General features: G+C 36.6%; 1 protein-coding gene across 6 annotated transcripts in view; it reads right to left on the reverse strand.

Annotated features, from left to right (window-relative positions):
• Window positions 1–16,348, reverse strand: part of UNKL (unk like zinc finger) — a 574,440-nt gene that overhangs the window by 238,920 nt on the left and 319,172 nt on the right. For 5 of the 6 annotated variants that reach the window (XM_053694592.1, XM_053694591.1, XM_053694590.1 and 2 more), the window contains 2 exons: window positions 9,398–9,583; window positions 7,774–7,836 (listed from right to left, as the gene is read on the reverse strand). In XM_053694592.1, the coding sequence (XP_053550567.1) occupies window positions 7,774–7,836; window positions 9,398–9,583 (249 nt within the window). The remainder of the gene's footprint in view (window positions 1–7,773; window positions 7,837–9,397; window positions 9,584–16,348) is intronic. The other variant, XM_053694593.1, reaches the window with a different exon arrangement.

A 16,348-nucleotide genomic window follows, 5' to 3' on the forward strand; every position in this document is an offset into this window, starting at 1 on the left:
TTGCCATCGATCATAGTCTCTGACAGGGGCTCGCAATTCACTTCCAGATGCTGGAGACACTTGTGCTCTGTTTTAAAGATTGACCATCGGTATAGCACGGCTTTCCATCCCCAAACAAACGGCCAAACGGAGAGAGTGAACCAATGGATAGAGCAGTATATACGTTGTTACTGCTCCCATCAACAAGATGCTTGGGAAAGTAATATTCCTATGGCTGAGTTTGCATACAATAACACCTTCAACTCTTCCATAAAGTGTTCACCATTTTGCGCAAATTATGGTTATCATCCGACATTCCATCTCTACCCACATCTTAATATCACATCTCCACATGTGGACGATACCTCCAGAACTTTATCAGACATAGTTGTTTTCCTCAAAGATAATATCAAGCTAGCTCAGCAAAGCCATAAACGATATTATGACTCAAAAAGACGTAAACCTCCTTCCTACCTTATAGGGGATAAGGTTTGGCTTTCAACAAAATACTTAAAATTGAAGACCCCTTCTAAGAAATTCTCCCAACTCTACATAGGACCTTATGAGATATCTAAAGTAATAAATGAAAATGCCGTCACTTTGTCCCTTCCTCCTGAGTTACCTGTGCATCCCACATTCCATGTATCTCTGTTGAAGCCCTATGTTCCTACCAGACAACAGTTATCCGGGCAATCGATTCCTCCGGTGGTCGTTGATGAAAATGTGTATGAGATCTCAGATATACTCAACTCAAGAATACACCATGGTCAACTGCAGTATTTAATCCGATGGAAGGGTTGCACTGCTGAGGAGGATTCTTGGGAACCTGCTACTAATGTTAATGCCACTCGCCTAATTGCTCGATTCCACAGGGATCATCCTGACCATCCAAATGTAAGTGCTGCGGTGCAGCACCTTTGACGGGGGGATCTGTCAGGTATCTGCTGGAGTGTATGTACCTTTAAACAAACTCTATATAAGGCTACTCCTCCCCCTTCCACCTGCCAATTAATTTGGTTGTGTTACTGAACAAACAACCTGCATGCAGATTCTGCTGACGCTCTGCAAAGATAATTTAATATCAAGCTTCAAGATTATATTCCTGTGAATAACCTTAACGTTTCCAACCATTCCAAACAAACTGCTCACTAAGGCCTAGATTTGGAGTTCGGCGGTAGCCGTCAAAACCAGCGTTAGAGGCTCCTAACGCTGGTTTTGGCCGCCCGCTGGTATTTGGAGTCAGTGATTAAAGGGTCTAACGCTCACTTTTCAGCCGCGACTTTTCCATACCGCAGATCCCCCTACGCCATTTGCGTAGCCTATCTTTTCAATGGGATCTTTCTAACGCCGGTATTTAGAGTCGTTTCTGAAGTGAGCGTTAGAGCTCTAACGACAAAATTCCAGCCGCCTGAAAATAGCAGGAGTTAAGAGCTTTCTGGCTAACGCCGGTTCATACAGCTCTTAACTACTGTACCCTAAAGTACACTAACACCCATAAACTACCTATGTACCCCTAAACCGAGGTCCCCCCACATCGCAGCCACTCGATTTAAATTTTTAACCCCTAATCTGCCGACCGCCACCTACGTTATACTTATGTACCCCTAATCTGCTGCCCCTAACCCCGCCGACCCCTATATTATATTGGCTGTTCCGATCAGCCAATAGAATGCGAGCTCAATCTGATTGGCTGATTGGATCGGCCAATCGGATTGAACTAGATTCTGATTGGCTGATTCCATCAGCCAATCAGAAAATTCCTACCTTAATTCCGATTGGCTGATAGAATCCTATCAGCCAATCGGAATTCGAGGGACGCCATCTTGGATGACGTCCCTTAAAGGAACAGTCATTCGTCGTTCAGTCGTCGGTCCGGATGGATGTTCCGCGCTGGAGGTCTTCAGGATCCTGCCGCTTCGCTCCGGATGGAAGACCATAGAAGATGCCGCCTGGATGATGACTTCAATCGGATGGAAGATCCTCTTCTGCCCCGCTTGGATGAAGACTTTGACCGGATCATGGACCTCTTCAGCCCCCGCTTGGGCTTGGATCAGGACATCGTAGGAGCTCTTCAGGACGGATCGGTGAACCTGGTATGGTGAAGACAAGGTAGGAAGATCTTCAGGGGCTTAGTGTTAGGTTTATTTAAGGGGGGTTTGGGTTAGATTAGGGGTATGTGGTTGGTGGGTTGTAATGTTGGGGGGGGGGGGGTATTGTATTTATTCTTTTACAGGCAAAAGAGCTGAAATTCTTGGGGCATGCCCCGCAAAGGGCCCTGTTCAGGGCTGGTAAGGTAAAAGAGCTTGTAACTTTTTTAATTTAGAATAGGGTAGGGAATTTTTTATTTTGGGGGGCTTTGTTATTTTATTAGGGGGCTTAGAGTAGGTGTAATTAGTTTAAAATTGTTGTAATATTTTTATTATGTTTGTAAATATTTTTTTATTTTCTGTAACTTAGTTCTTTTTTATTTTTTGTACTTTAGCTAGTTTATTTAATTGTATTTATTTGTAGCAATTGTGTTTAATTAATTTATTGATAGTGTAGTGTTAGGTTAATTGTAGGTAGTTTATTTAATTATTTTATTGATAGGGTAGTGTTAGGTTTAATTATATCTTAGGTTAGGATTTATTTTACAGGTAAATTTGTTATTATTTTAACTAGGTAACTATTAAATAGTTCTTAACTATTTAATAGCTATTGTACCTGGTTAAAATAATTACAAAGTTGCCTGTAAAATAAATATTAATCCTAAAATAGCTATAATATAATTATAATTTATATTGTAGCTATATTAGGATGTATTTTACAGGTAAGTATTTAGCTTTAAATAGGAATCATTTATTTAATAAGAGTAAATTTATTTCGTTAGATAAAAATTATATTTAACTTAGGGGGTGTTAGTGTTAGGGTTAGACTTAGCTTTAGGGGTTAATACATTTATTAGAATAGCGGTGAGCTCCGCTCGGCAGATTAGGGGTTAATAATTGAAGTTAGGTGTCGGCGATGTTAGGGAGGGCAGATTAGGGGTTAATACTATTTATGATAGGGTTAGTGAGGCGGGTTAGGGGTTCATAACTTTATTATAGTAGCGCTCAGGTCCGCTCGGCAGATTAGGGGTTAATAAGTGTAGGCAGGTGTCGGCGACGTTGAGGGGGGCAGATTAGGGGTTAATAAATATAATATAGGGGTCGGCGATGTTAGGGCAGCAGATTAGGGGTACATAGGGATAACGTAGGTGGCGGCGGTTTACGGAGCGGCAGATTAGGGGTTAAAAAAAATATGCAGGGGTCAGCGATAGCGGGGGCGGCAGATTAGGGGTTAATAAGTGTAAGGTTAGGGGTGTTTAGACTCGGGGTACATGTTAGAGTGTTAGGTGCAGACGTAGGAAGTGTTTCCCCATAGGAAACAATGGGGCTGCGTTAGGAGCTGAACGCTGCTTTTTTGCAGGTGTTAGGTTTTTTTCCAGCTCAAACAGCCCCATTGTTTCCTATGGGAGAATCGTGCACGAGCACGTTTTTGAGGCCGGCCGCGTCCGTAAGCAACTCTGGTATCGAGAGTTGCATTTGCGGAAAAAATGCTCTACGCTCCTTTTTTGGAGCCTAACGCAGCATTTGATTAAACTCTCGATACCAGAGTTAAATTTATGGTGCGGCCAGAAAAAAGCCTGCGGAGCGTTAACAGCCCTTTTACCGCCGAACTCCAAATCTAGGCCTAAGGGATTAATAACGGACTGTCTGTTATCTGGCGAGTACAAACTAATCTAATCCCTGTTCATCCACCTCACAGGATACATAAGCCTACACAATTCATCTGTTACCTAAGTTGCTGTGTTTCGTATGAACTGTGATTTGAATACCGGCTACTCTGCTTCCAGCCTCTCATTGCCTTGTTCGGCTTCCAGCAGTTCGCTCTCTGTGCTCTCATCGTGCACACAGCCTGTCAGTACATTCAGCGACCTGATTGGTCAGACAGTACACGCCTCTCTCACAGTCGCTACCGCTGCAGCTCCACGCACCTCTCCTCTCTCACAGACGCTGCCGCTGCAGCTCCAAGCACCACTCCTTACTGTAAGTTACAACGGACTCAGTTGTGAGTGCTCTCTCAATAGTCTCTTGTTCAAGACCAATACCAACCTTCTCAGTGAGCCAACAGCTAGCGAAGACAACCTCATATCATTGCATTTAACTACTAAACTGCTGTTCTCCTACTAAAGTGCAGTCTGACTGTCTCAGATACATCTCCTGTAACAAGATAACAGGAGTCACAATAAATATCTTAACTATACTTTCAATTTTGGTCTGCAGTTGAGATTCACTGTTCACAAGTCCTGACAAGTACATACCAGCACTATTTTAAAATAACAAACTCTTGATAGTAGAATAAAAAACTACAACTAAACACCACATACTCTTCACCATCTCCGTGGAGATGCTGCCTGTGCAACGGCAAAGAGAATGACTGGGGTGGGCGGAGCCTAGGAGGGACTATATGGACAGCTTTTGCTGTGCTCTTTGCCATTTCCTGTTGGGGAAGAGAATATTCCCACAAGTTATGGATGACGCCGTGGACCGGACACACCAATGTTGGAGAAAAAGCCTGTTTTGAATGGATGCATTAGAACTGGCATATTCTTCTTTATGTTGATTGATTTTTAAAGGAAGCATTTCACCACAATATGCTTGACTGAGACTTTTGAAAGAAAGAACAATTGAAAACATACACTATATGACCAAAATTAAGTGGACACCCCTACTAATTATTGAGTCTGTGTTCTTCCTAGGATCTATATAATAGGCGCACCCGCTGGCTGACTTTACAGACCAGCAGGCTAAAATTTAAGTGAATATTAAGCTAAAATTAGCAAATATTCTTTCTTTCTTTTTTCTTTTTTTTAAATGTATGTTGCACAAATTATCAAAAAAATAATTTATGTTAAAACTATAAAATGTGTGCTTTGGATAGCTTAAAGGATTACTTTCTGTTATAATTTTTAAGCTAAACAACTAACATATTAAAGTTAATAAACATTAATTAAAACCTACTGACCTATATTTTCTTCAAAACAAAGTTTCATAACGTTCTAAAAGTTATATCTTTTATTCACTGATGATGTCACGTTATCCTGCCCACTATTTTCAGCACTGCATGTTCAAAATACTTAAACCAATAACTTTGTGTTTAAAGCGCCATTTTGAAACCTAGGTATTGTAAACTGATTGGTACAGAGCAAAGGATACCCACTGAGTGGGTTTGGAAAACAATTAAATTTGCAGACAAGATTTCTGATATACGGTAGAGATATGTTAATGAAATGCTATTGATAAATAGCGTATTTGGGGTAGTTAGTTAGTAACAGGCATAGAAAATATTTACTTACAGTGGCCCTTTAAGTAACATCTATAAATAACAGAAAATGTTTCAATAATGCAAAGTATTACAATATCTCTCTTTAGATACCGGCCATTGCAATTGGCAATTTTTAGTGGCAGAACACAGATATAGAAACCTCGCTTTACAGTACTTTTAAATAAAGCGCTAATACGGACCTGAAGTCCAACCTCTAAGGATTTTTAATTGCTACTGTACTCATTACAAGCAAGACGTCTGGCACCATTTTGTTATGAACAGTTCGGTCTGTTTACAGCATTGCAGTGCACTCTGTGCCTCAGTGTCATAGTCTGGTAAATTTTACAACAGTAATTGTCATTATTTTACAGGTACTGTACAGTTTTTGATGAATACGAATTTAATACTGTACGGTATTGTGCCATTGTTAAACTACACAGCACTATTGCACACATAATATATGTTAGTTGAAATATGTTTTTAAGTTTTTAAACACACTGGCAAATGAAAGGAAAGTGAAAGCTTTACAGCAGCGCTACTGTCCCTAACCTGCTGTATTAGCCAGGTATTTCTGTACATACATTTTCTTAAAGGATTCCATTTTTAATGCAGAATTGGAAATATTCCAATGTAGAGGGGGTTGAACTATTGAAAATATAACATTTAAAAAAATAAAAGCACGAAAATAAAATACTGTATCCTTGCATGTTTGAATTCTAGTTAATAGGGACAGTACACACTTTAAGGTTATATAAAATGTTTAATTATGCTTAGCAAAAAAAAAAAAAAAAAATGTACTTTCATTATTTATTTTGACCCCTTATTCTTGAAATTTAAGCCTGAAGATTAATAGTTTTTCCACTTCTGAAAACTGGAAAGTGGCTCGTCCAAGTAAAGCAAGTGGCTGGTAGAATTTTTTTGTCTTTGACTTGCAACAACAACAGCAAACAAGATAATATATTCAAAACATTTTCAAACTTATATTGTACGTTAGTCTATTGCAAGATTGCAGCTAAAAAGGTGTTTACTGTCCCCTTTAAAGGGCCATTATACACCCAAAAAAATATAGGCTATTTAAATAAAGCACCAACAGAAGATAAAGTTTGCAATTGACATGTATTAGCAATTTTGCTGCTAAATCTCCTAAAAATGATTATAAAGTTTGTAATTCTCTCAGCACATGAGAATACGTACGTAATATCCACTAGCTTCAGAGCAAGGCTTTTTCTACACTCCCTATCTAGTGTCCTTTACAGTCAGCCCCCATGCTGGGGTTGTCTGTGTAATAGATAAGGCTGTCCCCTCACCTCTCTCAGCGTTTCTTCCTGACTGTTTACACTGGGCACAATCTCACTCCCCCCCTCTGGGACTCCCCCTCTCTGTCCTCCCGGTAAGTTTCTGGAATATTTCACTCACAGCTCTGTGAAACATGATCCTGAGATGTTTTACAGAGCTGTGTTAGAAATATCGGAGTGAAAAGTAGATTGTGTTTTTATTCCATTCAAACAGCCAATATATGCATTCGCAATTCAATGGCGATGTCAGCCTTTGACATTGATTAGTTTTGAGAATCATTCGTATCTCACAATTTATGGGATGTTTGCATTTGCATAATGTATACATCTCTTACAGAAATGTCACTGATATCTTATGTGTATAGCAGATAAATTATGGATTTTACTATCCATAAATGTCAATTAATAACAGACTGTTACCAGCAAAGTTTATTCACCCTAAGTAATGGTGGTAGCCAAATGTGGTAGAAGAAATTGTTTCCCCAAAGCCAGCCGTTTCATCTGCACCTTGACAACATCCAGAGCTCCGCCCCCCTGCAGCAACTTCCACTCTTCTGCCTCCTCATAAATATTCATATTGTATTATCTGTAAAGCAGGGGGGCTGAGCTCTGGATGTTGCCGAGGTGCAAATGAAACGGCTGGCTTTGGGGAAACAATTTCTTCTACCACATTTGGCTACCACCATTACTTAGGGTGAATAAACTTTGCTGGTAACAGTCTGTTATTAATCACTGATTTTGCCTGTAGAAACCCCCATCTACACTGAAAATATGAATAATAAATAACATAATAGAACTGATTAATCTCCCTAAGGGGAATAGTAGAGAGATACACTTTTGTATCTGAAATTGATGGTTGTGCCCAGTCATAAGAAGCATTTCAATACCTATGATTAGACATAGATCACATTGGCAGGTCTGCTTTACATACAGACACGGTCCATTTTATGAGCATGCCTTTAAGAACAAGTGATGGTTTTAATAAGTAAAACCAGCTATGTTGAAAACAAAAATAAGCATGAAGCCCATAAATGTTAGCCTGCAGTAAGTCATTTGAAACCCATTAAGGGGAAGCCAATTGTATAATACAGGTTCCCTTTTATATAGTGTTGCTCTTTACTACAGATATGGAGACCTATATAAAAGCTCATACCTGCTTGTTTTCTTGTTCATTCATTTTATGATTACTATCCAATGACAGGCACTTTTGTTTTGCCTAAAAAAACAAGGAAACATAGATTAAGTCGATTGTAAAAATGCACTAAAACATGTTTGTATTGCTACATGTAGAGGACAGTTCTTTTTAACAGTAAATTTAATTCAGTGATTAGGTCATTTAAAAATTACTAATTTGTTAGACAAACCGAAATAGGTGTGATCTTTAATAAAAAAAAAAACAAATGTCTAAATATATATTTTTTTTAACAATAATCAATGGCAAGTAAAATACATACTAATTCTTACATTTTAGCTTATTGTTAGCATACAGTTTCAAATTTCAGGACAAAAACAATGTAGGAAAGAAATACTAAGAAAAGCAGGAAAGACAGCTCTGTAATTGTTACTTGTTCATATTTAAAGGGACAGTCTACCATAGAATTGTTATTGTTTTAAAAGATAGATAATCCTTTTATTACCCATTCCCCAGTTTTGCATAACCAACACAGTTATATTAATGTACTTTTTACCTCTGTGATTACCTTGTATCTAGGAACCTTCTTCCAGCCCCCTGATCACATGACTGTGACTGTTTATTATCTATTGTCTTAAATGTAGCATTGTTTTGTGCTAAATCTTAAATAACCCCCTGTGCCTAAACAGTGTTATCTATATGGCCCACATGTACTTTCTGTCTCTGTGTTGAAGAGAGATTTAAAAAGCATGTGATAAGAGGCAGCCCTCAAAGACTTAGAAATTAGCATATGAGCCTACCTATGTTTAGTTTAAACTAAGAATACCAAGAGAAAAAAGCAAATTTGATTATAAAGGTAAATTGGAAAGTTGATTACAATTAAAAGTCCTATCTGAATAATGAAGGTTTAATTTATACTAGACTGTCCCTTTAATTAGAATTTTTTGTATAAACAAGTAAGCACACCAAATCGGACAATCATCAATTTATAATGAAATAAAAAATAAATATCACAACTCAAATACTTTTCCCCCCAATTATTTTCAAAACACCCAACTCATTTTTCTTTCTTTTTTTTAAATACTCAAACAATACCAATGTTTTTAAAACGATAAAAGTTGCCAAGAAATAGCTCTAACAATGTTTAGTTTCTTGTTTTTTTTTGGTATTGAAGAAGACCTGGAAAGAAAGATATTGAATAAGGAGAAATAGTGGTTTTGTTTTCCATATCACAATTATACGGTAAAGCTGTAAGAGCAACAAAAACCTGCTATTACTTTGTACACATTTTGCAGATCAATTTAAATTATCACCACTAATAATTTACCAAAGCCATAGTAAAAAACGTAACAGTAGAATTAATTAGTAATGTTAATTTTACAATCACACTGAAATAGGAGAAAAAGAATCCAGTTTGAATAACAATTCTCTCAGATGCTGGAAAATCAAGATATTACAGTCTGAAGATAAAATCTGTACAGGTAAAGATGAGAATACTGCAAACGGCAAACATACAAATGTTGCAATGGAAAAGACAGTCTGTTAATGGGAAAACAAATAAAACAACTCATGACGAAGACATCTGTACATGTTGCCAATCTGTAGGAATAAATTCATATTGGAATACCGGTTCAATAAAACGTACCTGGTCTTCTCGTTCAAAACCTGGCGCTCGCGCATAGTATGAGCTTGGTGAAGAGACACCTGGGGTGGTAGATTCACAACACAAACCATTTGCTAATGATTTTGGCCTGCCTATGGATCCAACAGGCGAGAAGGAGCTACTGCTACCTGAGCTTGAGGTAACTGTTGGACTACTACAGCATGAAATCTGTAGAAGAAGAATATGAATATAGAAAACAAATAATGGATATGCCCGATTGTTTAACCTGACTACACACATTTAAAAATCATATTAATTTGATGTAAACATAGAAAACTGCTTCTTGATTTGTCAACTAGAGCAAACTACTTCAAACATTTAACAAACTGCAAGATCCGGTGCTCAGTAGCTATTTATATTAAAGTAAAAAAGCCTTTTATAGATGTAAGAAATATTTTTGTTATATTCATAATGAATAGCCGCAATAGGTTATAGTCTAAGAGGGACATTAAACTCAAAACTGAACTTCTAACCTAGAGTTTAATTATGTTTAAAATAAAGTTTAATATGTGCATTATTTATTTATTTTAAACATTTTTTATGTGATTTAATTCTGAAATTTTTGTTTTTTCCACTGTCCTAAGTAAAGTTGGAGAGCATCCTGCAGGATCGAGACACCTGATCCTGCAACATACTATACAGTGATTGCTTAATATGTGTAGGAGCTCATTCCTAACCCTATTTGGCCACAGCAAAGGAGATAGGAAACAATACTCAAAACAAAACTTTACAAGGAGTAGGGCACTGTGAAACCAAGCAAATTTTGATAACGAAACTGCCATTTTAAACACCTTATTTTGTATATATTTAGCAGCACAATGATTATATGCTAATATCTGAAATGCATATTTAAGATGAGTTTAATGTCCCTTTAAAAAAAAGATACAAAAGTATAACAACAACAACAACAATAATAAACATGCTAATAAAATGTTATTTTGAAACCAATTTCCATACATATTTATATTTATCTATATTTAAGAATGACTCGTAGTAAATGATTAGGATATGCCTTTGACAACAGTACACTTGATGTGATCAGGAAAAGTTTTTTTTTTTTTTTTTTAAACAAAACCAAAGCTGTATGCCATAACTACTGAAATATGGTAACTATTTTATCATACATGGACGTTATTCAGAGCTTTTAATCACATACAAATAATAAATGAAACTTAACTGATTACTGACTCAATAAAAATTAATCATAAAACATAACATATATACAATTGTGTTTATATTTAATTATCTGTTTAAAGCATGAATGAAATAAAGAAGTGAATTTAAAAAAATTTGTTGAGGAGATAATCAAAAGTGCCATTATTTGTTTGCAAAGTCAACTCGCAAAAACGTACAAAATTCACATCTATCAGGGAACTCTAAAATATTATTAAACATAAGATCAATTCTAAATTGTTTAGCCTGATTATATAACAGATCGAAAACCATTTTTGTACGAAATACTCAACTAAGTGTCTTGGTTTTTTAAAACAAATTTACAATGAAATTACTTGTGTATCCATTCTCCAAAGAAACATGATCATTTAAAGTACAAAATACTGTAATACACTTTAAAGGGACACTGAACCCAATTTTTTTTCTTTCCTGATTCAGATAGAGCATGCAATTTTAAGCTACTTTCTAATTTACTCGTATTATCAATTTTTCTTCGTTCTCTTGCTATCTTTATTTGAAAAAGGCATCTAAGCTATGGAGCCAGCAAATTTTTGTTTCAGGACCATGGACAGCACTAATTTATTGGTGCTGTCCAATCAGCAAGGACAACCCAGGTTGTTCACCAAAAATGGTCCGGCATCTAAACTTACATTCTTGCTTTTCAAATAAACATACCACAAGAATGAAGAAAAATTGATAATAGGAGTAAATTAGAACGTTGCTTAAAATTGCATGCTCTATCTGAATTCCGAAAGAAAACATTTGGGTTCAGTGTCCCTTTAAAAAACACTTTAAAACACATTTGATTAAATTCAACTAATAAATAAATAAACTTTGCATTGTACATTTAACAAGACAATGTAATATTTTCACCCAATGAAGGTGTTTCTAACTATTCATTTCACCTGTTTGAGGGCTTAACATTGCTTAGAAATAGCTTATTTTCCTTTAGTTTGTCATTGTAAATAGCTGCTCTTGGCTGTTGAAACCATGACCTATACTAAACATTTAAATACTGCAGTATTGACTAAAAAAAATCTACACAAAGAAGAGGTAGCAGCAGGAATCAACCTCACAGTTGGTGGTGTGAGAGAAAAAGCCTAGCCCATTTCATAGGGTATCCCTGCAGAAACTTTGAATTAAAATCAACTGCTTGCTTGAGAGTACGCTGTACCTTTAAACTTACTGAAATAAAATGGGCAACTCTAATGTGTTTACAAAAGTGACAGTATCAAGAAGGGATTATGAGCAGGGCCATGACAAAAAAAAATACTTTTGCTATAAACCAAAATAGACTACAAGGATTTTCTGGGTATAGGAATAGTTATCCCCTTGAACCCCTTTAACATGTAAGCTTATAAGCCTAGCTGCTTTGTTCATGAGAGCTGATTTTCAAAAGTGAAACTCTTGTCAGGGACCTCTATTCTCTTTGTCTCCCATAATTGTTACCTTGCATATTATACCCATGTTTTTAGTGCTGCAGAATCTGTTGGCGCTCAACAAATAACTGATCATTTTAATAACAGTTAAATATTTTCTACCTTAGGTTTATAAAGACAGAAACAGTAAACCATATAAAACACATTTTCTAACCAACCTCCAGGGAAACTATTTAACAAAACAAAACAGTTTTCACTTGACTAGCTGTAAAGAGAAGGACCTCAACATATCACTGTTTAACCACTAGACGCCTTAAGGACGTTCCATGCTATCCTAAAAGCACTGGGTGTAAAAGCCTTTAGGACGGCATGGAACATCCTCATTTTTTCAGTGTCTTGTTCACTCAGGCATTTAGGAAATTGAAAATCCAACTGGGGATGTGCCTAGCATCGTAGGCAGTCCCCCGTGATCCAAGTCACGTGATCGCCTAAACGATTACGTGGTTTCCTTTTTCCATCAAATGTTTACATCTGAACTTTGTTTTGATCTTCAACACTTGCCCCTGTCATGAAGGGGTTAAAAGTTACAATTGAAAGTTTTTTTTTAACATAATTCCTTGGTAAAAAAAAGGTGAAATTACAAAAACAAAATTGATGGTTGCCTTGTTTAAAGCAAGAAGTTGAAACATTTTATGTTTAACAGAGTTAGCTGATTATATATTCAACTGACATTAACATGATGATCAAAACTGTAAATAAAAAGTGAGAACTCCAAGTCTGCTGTAGTCAAAAGAAAATAATTGGATTATACAGTTTGCATTTAATCACATATATTGAAGAGATAATGCCTGTCATGGTGAATTCACATTGTGTTCACTTAGTTTAAAAAGGCAATTCTGAACTGTAGAAATACTTTGACACTTTGGAATACCGAAAATTCATGTTAGAAAGTCTTGACGCTGTACGGAATAAAAGAGTGTAAGAGAATGTCAGGAAAGAAGTGTAAAGAGATATTAATGATGATCAGTAATCCTTCATGAATTGCTTCATCCCAGGAATATAAACTGCATAACTAGAAACGTGCAAAAATGTCATATTCATTGATTACAGGAAAAATAATTCCCTATGTAAATATAACTGTGAAAAAGACAAATTGAGACATATAGTTCATCTTCATCAAGCTTTTTAATTATAAACTTGCTTTTTCAAATGTTTAACATAGAAAAACAAAATGTATGCTTACCTAATAAATAAATTTATTTCATGATAGTAAGAGTTCACAAACCATTACCCCTGGGGATTCAACACTTGGCCACTAGGAGGAGGCAAATATTCCTAAAACTCCAAAAAGACATAAAGGGACAGTATACGCTCATTTTTATATAACTGCATGTAATAGACACTACTATAAAGAATAAGATGCACAGATACTGATATAAAAATCCAGTAAAAAACTGTTTAAAAACTTACTTAGAAGCTCTCAGTTTAGCTCTGTTGAAAAGGTAGTTGGAAAGCCCACTGCAAGTGGGAAATAAGACACTCCCCCCTCCCCCTGCATATGAAAAAACCCTTTACACAAACAGAAGCAAGCTGGAGAAGGTAGCTGACGGTATTCTCATAAAACTTTGGGGCTTGGTTAGGAGTCTGAAAATCAGAGCAATGTTATTTAAAATAAGCAAAATTATACATTTAAAAAGAAAAAAAAAAACTTTATGGGCTATATAAATAGATCATCTACAAAACATTTATGCAAAGAAAAAATTAGTGTATAATGTCCCTTTAATCCTTCCTGAATTAAGGCTTCAACTACAGCCAGAAAAATCTCTTTTAAAATTAGGTGTTTAATATCCAAACCTTCAAGTTGAGAAACTCAATATCTTGATGAAAGAAGGGACCTAGAGATAGCGGGACATCTGTACCTGAACCGCAAACCAAGCTCCATGCGACCAAAAATAAACCATCAAAATTTCTAATGAAAGTTCTTGTTTGATCTGAACAATCACTCTTGGAAGCAGAACTGTTGGAGGAAATATGCAAGCAAGATGAAAAGACCAAAGAGCTGCTAAATCATCTATAAACTCTGCATGTAGATCCCTGGATCTTAAAAAATATCTTGGAAGTTAAATGATCAAATGAGAAGCCATTTGATCTATCTCCTGTAGACTCCATTGATCTACAACCTGGATAAAAATATTCAAATGTAGAGACCATTCCCCAGTGTGAATTGTACAGACTCTCCTCTGCCCAAGTTAAAATTTGGGAGACCTCCATCATTATTCGAGAACTGCGAGTCCCCCCTTCCTAAATGATCGAATGACGATTGAAAATGCAGACGAGTCTCAGTTTAAAGCAGAGGCCAGCTCTAAAAGGCACCAAAGATTGCACTAGAATATTTAAAGATAACCTTTCCTCCTGAAGAGACCAAACTCCTTGTGCTCTTCGGAACCCCCATACTTTGCCCCAAAAAGAGAAAAACGTCTGTTGTGATTATTACCCCTATAGAAATGGAATGAAGATTTGTCCAGCATGACAGGGACAGTCTCACTTTGAAATCCAAGAAGATTCTTTGTGGCTTATAATCCTTGCATCACTGGCATAGCATACAGAGTTGGGGAAATCTAAAGTGAAAAAGTAATAGAATCCGATGCTGCAATCAGACAATTATTTTTTCCAAACGTTGATACTACAACCATGGTCGCGAAGAAACAACAAGAATTTGTCTGTATGAGATACAGCTAATTTTAAAGATGGAGCCTGTACAAAGAAATCAGCAACCTATGGGGCTACTTCAATACCTTGAGCTCTAATTACAGACAAAAGCATCCACAGAACTTTTGTAAAATTTCTGGGAGCTGTATCAAGACCAAACAGAGTAACAAACTGAAAATGTTTGTCTTGAAAGGAAGGTATCTTTCAATCAATCGTGAACATATGTTGCCATTATTGAACAATAGGAATAACAGTCCATTTTGAAAGTAGTAAGAACCCTGAGAAACTTGTTTAGAGTTTTCTGAAAAGTTCCCTCTTTTTTGGGAACTAAAAAAAGGTTGGAATAAAAAACCTTGTTCCAAACAGTAACTGGAATAAACACACTCATGTGTTCCAGAACACGAACACAGTGGAAAAAAAGCTTGTGTCTTTATAGTGTCCTTTGGAACGTGGGACCAAAGAAATCTTTCTCTGGGAGGCCTATACTTGAAGCCTATGCTGTCTCCCTGGGACACAATGTTTAAAACCCAAGGGTCTTGAACAGACAGACCAGGTGGCCAGAAAAAAAAAAAAAGGACAGAAGAGAATCTTGATCATGGGCCACACCTTCATGCTGATGTGGCAGAGGAAGAAGGCTTTTGAGACGGTTTTGTCTTGTTCCAATTGGAGTTAGACTTCCATAAGGTTCTGGATCATTTTTCTGTGAAGAGGAAGACAACTTATGGCTCTTAGACTGCTGAAAGGAATGAAAATGAAAGATAGCTCTTTTTCCCTTAGACTTCATGTCCTGAGGAAGAAAAGCTCTATTACCTCCCATCACAATGGAAATTATGGTGCCTAAAGAAGGCCCAAAAAAGATCTTCCCTTGAAAAGGAAGAGATAGAAGTCTAGATTTTGACACCTTGTCAGCTGCCCATGATTTGAGCCACAAAGCTCTTCGGGTAAAACTGCTAATGCCATATTCTTAGTGTTAATTCTGATTATACCAACAATAACATCACTAATGGAGGCATTAGCTAACCTTAGAAATTTAAAAGAAAAACAATGTTGAAAAACTTCATCTACAGACTCATCTAAAATCTTGTCACATAGATTATCAGTCTAAGGAGTAGAAGCTGCTGCAATACATGAGATGGTAACAGCTGGACTATATTAGAAACCTGCTTGTTAAAAAGTTTCTCTGCAAAAAGACTCTAGATTTCTGGCCATCGGTCCTTGGAAGAAGTACAATCCTCTAAGAGAATAGTAAAATACCTTGGAAGAAGTACAATCCTCTAAGAGAATAGTAAAATACTTAGACAAAGTGGAAATCGACCTTTGGAATAGTTTCCCAGAGCTCAAGAAAAGAAGCCAATAAAGGAAACATTCCCTTGAATTTTTAGGCTGGATTGTAAGAGATGCCTGGTTTGACCCACTCTTTTGTGATTATTTCAGAACTCTTCTCAGGCACTGAAAAAACAAATTATGCTTACCTGATCATTTTCTTTTCTTCAGATGGAAAGAGTCCACAGCTGCATTCATTACTTTTGGGAATTCAGAACCTGGCCACCAGGAGGAGGCAAAGACACCCCTGCCAAAGGCTTAAATACTCCTCCCACTTCCCTCATCCCCCAGTCATTGTGCCGAAGAACAAGGAACAGTAGAAGAAATATCAGGGTGAAAAGGTGCCGGG

The sequence above is a fragment of the Bombina bombina genome, chromosome 11 (genome assembly GCF_027579735.1).
Source record: "Bombina bombina isolate aBomBom1 chromosome 11, aBomBom1.pri, whole genome shotgun sequence".
Lineage (NCBI taxonomy): Eukaryota > Metazoa > Chordata > Amphibia > Anura > Bombinatoridae > Bombina > Bombina bombina.